Genomic DNA, 9,479 nt, shown 5'->3' with positions numbered 1-9,479 from the left:
GCCCTTGCTTCCCTTGCCTTTGGCGATCTTTCTAGGAAGAAGTTGCTTCGGCTGAGGTCGAAGAGGTTGCTGCCTGTGTTCTCCTTTAGGATTCTGATGGACTCCTGTCTCACATTGAGGTCTTTCAACCATTTGGAGTCTATTTTTGTGTGTGGTGTAAGGAAATGTCAGGGGTGGTGTTTAGGAGTTGGTTCTAGAGGATACAAGTCTGGTTAGGAGAAGTAGTACATGGTTTTCTGGGCATCCAGTGATAAGCGTTATGAGCTTAGCTGGCCCATAATTATTTGTTGACTGAAGAAGCATATTTATTCTCTGCCATCTTAGGTTGACGAAGATGAACCCCTGTTTCTCAGCTTAATCAATGACCTGTTTCCGGGATTACAACTGGATAGTAGTACCCATGTGGAGCTGCAGGCTGCTGTAGCCAACCAGGTTCAAATAGAAGGTTTGATTAACCACCCACCCTGGAATCTCAAACTTGTGCAGGTAAAGACACTTTACTCTCTTATCAGGATAATGATAAGTGTGTGTTGTTCAAAGATCGCCATTTGAAGAGAAGAACTCGGGATACTTGGCTTACTTAATGTGAATGTTGAAACTAAATTAAAACACATCCTGGCAAGCAGAGTCCTCAGGAGGATGGGTGGGTCCTAGAGAGATAGTGTGGATTTACCTGGCCTCACAGTCAACAAGCAGTAATTTACTGAGGTTAGCTATGCCTGGGGAGAAGGCTGGGTGGTAACCAGAATCTCAAGGACAGTTAGGAGGGGATAGTAGGTAATAAAAAGCCGGGGAGATGGACTGACCCTGCTGGCTGCTTGTGTCAGGCCGGCAGTCTCCCCACAGCTGGGTACCTTCACGGCCTTGGGGCCCGAGGAATCTGGGAATGCTACTGCGTTTCTGCTCTGTGTGTGGGCAAGTTCACCTGCACTAAGATTTGAACGCTTTGCCTGTGTCTCTTGGTGTCTTTTTGTCCATTATGTTTCATCCTTGTGACAGCCACCTAACAGTTTATCAGCAGAGTCAAGAAGGGTTGGAGGAGAGGCAGGATTAAATCTCTATGGGCCTGATGTTTCAGGGGTATTTTCCAGGGCGTTTGGAAATGAGGGAGCTGAAATTGTGGAGAGTGTTAAACACTGCATTTGAAAAATAACAATTCTTGGGGCGCCTGGGTGGCTCAGTCGGTTAAGCGTCTGCCTTCGGCTCAGGTCATGATCCCAGGGTCCTGGGATCGAGCCCCGCATCGGGCTCCCTGCTCGGCGGGAAGCCTGCTTCTCCCTCTCCCTCTGCCTGCTCTCTGTCTGCCTGTGCTCTCTCTCTGTCAAATAAATAAATAAATAATCTTTAAAAAATAAATAAATAAATAACAATTCTTGTTTTAACTTACTGTTTTTGCCGGATTGTAAGAAGTGTAAGTGTCTGAGACATATCCAATTTTCACAGGGAAGGATATGAGGAACAGTGTAGGTATTTTTCATCATCCATGGACTGGAAAACCATTAAACACTTTTTAAAAAATTCTGGGAGATTTTTAAAAATTTCCTATGTGATACATATACACTGTATGGAGTACTAACGTCCTAGTTATCTCAGTGGGTAGGAGACTAGCGTGTGGTGGTGTTACTCCGTGTCAGAGTGTTACTCTTGAATGTAATGTGATGGGCTGAGTCTCTGCTTCTTTCAAACTGCGGGTTACAGTAGTAATACATTTCTCTCTAAAATGTTAGGAGAATAACTTAAATTCCGCCTCTGATCAGCTGTGAGTTTTTGACTTCATATTTTTATTAAGAAAACAATAGAGAGGATGTTGTAACAGACACCGTCCAGTTCTTAGCATGTCTCCTTGAATCTCTTTAACCCCTGCTTCTGTGTGATTTTAATAGCCCACATTCACCCTTCCCTTCAGGACAACTGGAGCCACTTGGTTGGCAGGCACAAAGAGCAGGCAGTACCTGGGATTTATTTCCCACCCCCCACCCCCCCAACCCAAACTCTCCTTAGTTAAAGACTGCTGGGTGATGGAGCCGGAAAGTCAAGCTCCCCTGCTTCCAGGTGGAACATTCCAGAGTGCCCCGAACAATCAGTGTTAAGGCTTCCCTCTACAGGATTTTGTCCTCAATCGCACCCTGCCTGACTTCTCTTGCCTGTCCCGCTTCCCCCACTCCCTTAACCAGTTTCTTCCTGGGACCACTGCCTGAACAAATCACTTGCAGGGGAATCACGCCGGTCTTCACCGTGATGGTGTGTGTTGCTGCGTTCCACCACCAGGGGGCGGCATCATCACACTGAATGCAGAGAAAGCTTGGGCCTGGAAAAAACGTATCCGTAAACCCAAATCGCAAGGAAGAGTAATTTGAGAAGCAAAAAACGAGATCCTGAATGAATTATTTCCAAAATGGATTCAAGTTCCACATTATCATAATTTTATCACTTACCATTGTTTTATAACGTGGCACTAATTTGCTATCCATATCTAGTAAAGCAAAAGAAACCTTTTTTTTTTTTGCATTTTTTCATCTTTTAAATAGTGAACTAGCTACTTTACTAAGAGCTTATTTAAAGCTGTTTAAATTTCAGCACGCTACTTCTATGAATGTCAGGAAAAGACTCATTAGTCACATTTTTCAATTGATTGCCTCATTGCGCAGTTATACGAGACATCTCTGGTCCGTCATGGTTTGATGACTCTGGGGCCCAGTGGTTCTGGGAAGACGACTGTCATAACAATCCTGATGAAGGCATTAACTGAGTGCGGGAGGCCGCACAGAGAGATGCGAATGAATCCCAAAGCAATTACTGCGCCTCAGATGTTTGGCAGACTGGACACCGCTACTAATGACTGGACAGATGGGATTTTTTCTACTCTGTGGAGAAAAACGTTAAAAGCAAAAAAAGGTACACGTCAACTCTCCTTTGTGAACCTTCCTCCCCTACCCCCGCCAGTTAAATAACACAATGTGTAATTCTTTGCTGGTGAAAAGTGATTTTCTCTTTTAATTATTTGCAGGTGAAAATATTTTCCTCATTTTAGATGGCCCTGTGGATGCCATTTGGATCGAGAACTTAAATTCTGTGCTGGACGACAATAAAACCCTCACGCTAGCTAATGGAGATCGCATCCCCATGGCCCCGAGTTGTAAGCTTCTATTCGAGGTGCACAATATTGAGAACGCTTCTCCCGCCACGGTTTCCAGGATGGGCATGGTCTATATTAGCAGCTCCGCGCTCAGTTGGAGGGCAATATTGCAGGTGGGGGACATGAGGCCCGCGCGAGGGTGCTCAGCATCTTCCCGGGTTTCACCTCCTTGATAAAACCGAGGTTCTGTTTCTTTGCGGCAGGCGTGGCTGAAGAAGCGCACTGCACAGGAGGCGACTGTATTCCTCACTCTGTACGATAAAATATTTGAAGATACATATACGTATATGAAACTAAACCTCAATCCAAAAATGCAGCTCCTGGAGTGCAACTATATCATGCAGGTAAGTTTGTTTGTCTACATTCACTATTTAGGTTGGAGACTCCACCTCCCCCCCCCCCGCCCCGCCCCGCCTCGCAGTTTAGAGGCGTCTGAAATAGAAAATTCTCGCAGTTCATAGAAATACTTTTGTGATATGGCTGTGAAGGCTTGGGGAAGTTTGATTCCTATTAAAGATTTTGCAAGACTCCATTAATGCTTTTACTGCCATCTATTTTATTATTTTCTCTTCCCAGAGTGGGTGTTGGCAGGGGAAGAGGAGTGAACGATCTCTCCCACCATCAAGCTTAGTAACCTTCCTGGAAAGTACACCCAATAATGACACTATACTAAATGAATAAAGCAGGTAGTCCTATCGAAAAGCACTAAAAAGAGCTGGTGATGAGCAAGAAAACTCCAATGGCAATCTCAGCATTGCAAATTTGGAGTATATCAGGGAAAACCTTGAAACAATTTTCTTTTTTTAAAGATCTTATTTATTCATTTGACATAGAGAGACATAGCAAGAGAGAGAGGGCGCACAAGCAGGGGGAGCTACAGGCAGAGGGAGAGGGAGAAGCAGGCTCCCCACTGAGCAGGGGGCCCGACGTGAGGCACAATCCCAGGACCCTGGGATCATGACCTGAGACGAAGGCAGAGCTTAACCAACCGAGCCACCCAGGCGCCCTAAACAATTTCCCAAGTAGTGTCCTCTCATACTCAGTTTTCCTTAATAGTCTTTGTAAAAAATCAGAACTAATCATAGATTATGGAGGCCTCCCCTGATTCTAGGCTATAGGTGATCTTCCATGATCCATTCTGGTGCTTTGGTTTTCTCTGAATTTAATAGGGGGCGCCAGTCAGTGAGGGTGGGAAGGTAACAAGTAATACATAAAGGCCCAAATCAATGAATTATTTAGTAATGACTTTAAAATGCATAATATAAGTGAAAATATTATCTTGAATTAATTTTGTTTTGCAAGACTGAGGATATCTTACTGTAGATACATTTCTTTCTGATGCCAAATGGGAGTTGGCATACTTTCCCTTAAATGAGCGGGTAGCAAATATTTAGGCAAATGTTTGCACAACTGTCTCTCTCAACCTCTCACACCTGCTGCAGTATTGCAAAGGCAGACAGACACAATGCCTACATTAATGAGGGTGACTGTGTTTCAGTAAAACTTCATTTGCCAAACAGGTGACCAGCCCCTGGGGCCACAGTGTTTCTGAGCCCTGCAAAAAAGTGAAAAAGAAATACAATCTCTGCTGTAGAAAATTTGGAGTAACTAAACTTTAGATCCAGAAACTACCTTAGAAAACATGTAGTCTAAAAAAAAGGAAGGAAGGAAAGAAGGAAGGAAGGAAAAGAAAGAGAAAGAGAGAAAGAAAAAGAAAGGATATATATTTTTATTTCAAAAATTTGAGTACAAAAATTTATTGTATTTCAAATATTTTCAGTCTCTCAATCTACTGGAAGGTTTAATTCCCTCCAAAGAAGAAGGTGGTGTTTCATGTGTCGAACATCTTCATAAATTATTTGTGTTTGGCCTAATGTGGAGTTTAGGAGCCCTTTTGGAGCTGGAAAGCAGAGAAAAGCTTGAGGCCTTTATACGAAATCATGAAAGCAAGTTAGACTTACCAGAAATACCTAAAGGCACGAGTCAGACCATGTATGAGTTTTATGTTACTGATTATGGTAAGTACGGTGACTTATACCTGAAATGAGATGATCTCTTTTTCAATGAGAAAAACATAAACTTCCATAAATTCTTCTATGGGGAAATATCAAGCCAATTATAAATAACATGATTGCTAATACCATTTTTAAAAGGCATATATGCAAAGAATAGTAGAATTTTGCATATTGGCCTAGCTGGGAACTGGTAAGAGACTCTTGGCTTCTCCCCTTTTTGGAGTGGCCTAAGTGAAATCTTGCATAATAAGTTGGCAATACCTCTTACATCATGCATACTGATGCTTGAAGAGAAAAAGCAGTAGTGTCGAGAACACAGATTCTTCATGATGTAATAACAGATCAATCCTACAACATCCCTGTTGGAAATGTCAGAATAGTTAGACAATGAAACAAGCCAATGGGGTCCTACTTACATGTAGCAGACTTGGCAAAGTCCAGTCTGTTTCAGCCCCCCCAGCCTGCTGTGTGGGGCAGGGCCCAGCTTCCCTATCTCTAAGAGAAATGCCTTGAATTAGGTGCCCTTTACCCAGAGTGCAGCTCCCAATTCTTTTAAGCTCCAGAGAAGATAAAACATGCTTCCTAAAAACTGTATTTACCTCTAATTCTTCCTAAAACCCCAAAGCAGCAAAAGCATTTGTTGTTTTTTGTTTTAATGCATAAACTCAAAAGAACAAGAGAATAGACAGCTATAACAGCATTTTGAAAGCAAGAAAGCAGGAAGGTAAGGAGCACTTGATTTAGCACACTGGGCAAGTTAAGTCCTAAACTGGCAGTGGGAAGAGTTGAGAAGCTATGTAGTGTATGCCACAGAATTTTTAAAGGGCTTGAGAATTGGAAACTGGGGTGAAGGTAGAGGTAAAAACCAGTGGGCTGCTTGTAAGTCTATTTAAGAAACAGACCTCCAGGTCCTCTTTCCAAAGTCACACTGCTAGACAACTGCATCCACCTCACAGTGGCCAAAGACTGAAGAATTAGTTTTTGGAGAGTATGAAACACAGAGTTGCCTAGACTTGGAGGACACTGTACACATTTGAGAGTGGAAGAATCATATTAATCATACTGAAAATAGGAATTAAGTGGAAGTTTGTGTTTTAAAGGGCTTTGTAAAGAGACTGAGGTAAGTGAATTTTTTCACCTGGTCATCTTTAATCAGAATGACCAGTAATTCTATGTGTGATTAGATGCTATTAAAGATTTGGGATCATAAAAGGGAGCTCTAACTCAAAATGCAAACTAACAGTGAAATGCATCCTTAAATCTAGATATGAATTCTGTTACAATCCAAAGCCAGTCAAAAGATGGTTCTTTGAAAAGATCAGTAAGATTGATAAATCTCTTACCAGAGATATCAAAGGAAAAAAAAAAAAAAAGAGAAGGCATAAATTACCAGTGTCCAGAATGAAAGAGGGAACACGCCTACAGGCCCTATAGACATTAAAAAATAAGAAGTGAATATTAGGAACAATGTTACGAAAGTACATTTGACAGTGTAGATGAAATAGGCAAATTCCTTGAAAGATACAAACTACTAAACCTCATCAAGAAGAAATAGATATCCTACATATCCCCATATTCATTAAAAAAAAATGTATAGTTAAAAACCTTGCTACAAAGAAAACTCCAGGCCCAGATGGCTTTACTGGTGATTTCTACCAAATACTTAAGAAAGAAATAATACCAATTTTACAGCAATGCTTCTAAGATATATAAAATGTAAGGAAGAAACACCCAGACCATTTTATAAGGAGAATGTTATCCTGATATCAAAACCAGAGAAATACATAACAAGAAAAGTAGACTATAGACCAGTATCTCTTGGGAATATTGACACACATTTCTTTTCTTTAAAAGAATTTTTTTTTTTTAATTTTAAGTAGGCTCCACACCCAATGTGGGGCTTGAACTCATGACCCTGAGGTCAGGAGTTGCACGATCTGAGCCAGCCAGGTGCCTGAGCACACATTTCTTAATAAAATTTTAACAGGTTAAATCCAAGTGAGCATTTATTTTATGAATGGAAGGTTGGATTAACATTCAAAAAGCAATCAATATAATTCACCATATTAGACTAAAACCAAACAAACCATCAGTCATATAAATAGATGCAGAAAAAACATTTGACAAAATTTAACACCCTTTTATGATGAAACTCTCAGTAAACTAGGAATAAGAACTTTATCATTTTGACAAAGAGCATCTACAAAAAGCTAAAATTATACTTAATGGTGAAAGACTGAATACCTCAGTCCCAAGATCAGGAACAGGACTAGGATGTTCTTTCTCACCACTGCTATTCAATGTTGTACTAGAGGTTCTAGTCAGTGCAATAAGCCAATAAATAAATAAACACAAAAATAAATACATAATATATCTACAGATTGGAAAAGAACAAGTATATCTCTCTTTATTTGTAGACAATATGACCATCTGTATACAATCCTCAAAAAAGTTATTAGAACCAGTAAATGAGTTTAGCAAGGTCATAGGATAAAAGGACAATATACAACAATAAGTTGTATTTCTATATACTCACAACAAACACTTGGAAATTGAAATTTTAATATACTATTTAAAATAGCATCCAAAACTTAAGCAACCATCAACTTAATATAGATTGAAGATGTTATGTACAAACTAATGTTAACCACAAATCAAGAACCAGTGATAGATGTGGAAAGAATAAAGAGAAAGAAGTCCAAGTATATCACTAAAGAAAGCCAATAAATCGTGAAAGAAAAGAAAGGATCAGAGAAAAACTACAAAAACAACCACAAAACAAGTAACAAAATGGCAATAAATATATGTCTATCAATAATTACTTGAATGTAAATGGACTAAATGTTCCAATCAAAAGACATAGGGTAACAGAGTGGATAAAAAAAATATCCACCTAGGGGGCAGAGCAAGATGGCGGAGGAGTAGGAGACCCGGATTTCATCTGGTCTCAGTAATTCAGCTGGATAGGGATCAGACCATCCTGAACACCTATGAACTCAACAGGAGATTGAAGAAAAGAATAGCAACAACCCTCTGAACAGAAAAGCGACCACTTTCTGGAAGGTAGGACGTGCAGAGAAGTGAATCTGAGGTGATATTCGGGAGGATAGACAGTGGGGGAAGGGGCCTCTGTCAGCCGCTTCTGGCAAGTGGTAGAGCAGTGGAGCACAAAATTGGAAATTTTAGAAGTCTGCTCCACTGAGGGACGTCGCTCCAGTGGCTAAGCGGGGTGTGGAACCCTCATGGGACAGTGTGGTCTCAGGACTCTCGGGGTTACAGAAAGACTGGGGGTGCCTGAGTGCGGCAGAGCTCCCAGGTATCAGAGTGGGGAAGCCGGCTGCAAAGACAGAGCCGAGGAGTGGGCTCTCAGCTCAGGGTTGCCATAACCCGTGATCCACGGTGCAGTCGGGCCACTGCTCTTCCAGCAGGGACCCAACAGGCAGCAGGTGCGGGGAGATTCCCCTTCCTCCCCCGGGAGGAGCAGCGCGGGAGCCCACCATGGGGATCTGCTGGGTTTGGAGACTCCACACGGAGTCAGGTGCCAGAGATAGAAATGCTCGGTCACAGGCCGGGTGAGCATGGAGTGCAGCCAGAGACCGGGGAGACGGGAATGACTGACTGCTTTTCTCTGGGGGCGCACTAAGGAGCGGGGCCCCGAGTTCTTGGCTCCTCCAGGGCAGAGATTGGGAGGCCGCCATTTTCACTCTTGTCCTCCAAAGCTGTACAGAAAGCTTTCAGGGAACAAAAGCTCCTGAGAGCAAACCCGAGCAGATTACTTAGCCCGGCCTCGGCAAGGGTGGGGCGATTCCGCCTCTGGCAAAGACATTTGGGAACCACAGCAACAGGCCCCTCCCCCAGAAGATAAGCGAGAACAGCCAGCCAAGACCAAGTTTACCGATCAATGAGAATGGCAGAACTCCAGCGCTAGGAGAATACTGCACACAGAATCCATGGCTTTTTTCCCATGATTCTTTAGTCTTTCAAAGTTAAATTTTTTTTAACTCTTTTTTTTTGAATTTTTCTTTTTCCCTTTTCAACCAACATCTTATCAATCCCTTTTTTAAAAAATATTTTTTATTTTTCATTTTTAGAGTCAAATTCTATCCCTTCATAGTAGTTACCCTTATTTTTGGCATATATATATATATATATAAGTTCTCTCTTTAAAATTTTGAGATACAGTTTCTTCTAACAGATCAAAATATACCCTAAATCTCTAGTGTATGCCTTTGTTCTAGTCTCCTGCCTGATCACATTCTCTCCCTTTCTTTTTCTTTTTTTATTTCTTTTTTTTTAAATCCTCTTCTTTCTTTTTTCAACTTCTTATC

At 41.6% G+C, this 9,479-nt stretch overlaps 1 protein-coding gene across 1 annotated transcript; it reads left to right on the top strand.

The window, feature by feature from the left end:
- Positions 1 to 2,601: 2,601 nt before the first annotated feature.
- LOC145719815 (dynein axonemal heavy chain 8-like) lies at positions 2,602 to 5,154 on the top strand (the record flags this gene model as incomplete). The annotated part of the gene is made up of 4 exons (XM_081811389.1): positions 2,602 to 2,895; positions 3,008 to 3,249; positions 3,340 to 3,511; positions 4,936 to 5,154. Coding segments are annotated over exons 1-4 (847 nt in total), but the record flags the coding sequence as incomplete, so codon positions are not given.
- Between the last annotated feature and the right edge of the window lie 4,325 nt (positions 5,155 to 9,479).

The sequence above is a fragment of the Leptonychotes weddellii genome, unplaced genomic scaffold (genome assembly GCF_054177405.1).
Source record: "Leptonychotes weddellii isolate Sample4059 unplaced genomic scaffold, ASM5417740v2 HiC_scaffold_7367, whole genome shotgun sequence".
Classification (NCBI taxonomy): domain Eukaryota; kingdom Metazoa; phylum Chordata; class Mammalia; order Carnivora; family Phocidae; genus Leptonychotes; species Leptonychotes weddellii.
The sequence above is the reverse complement of the archived record's forward strand: the minus strand, read 5'-3'. Positions and strand labels throughout refer to the sequence as shown.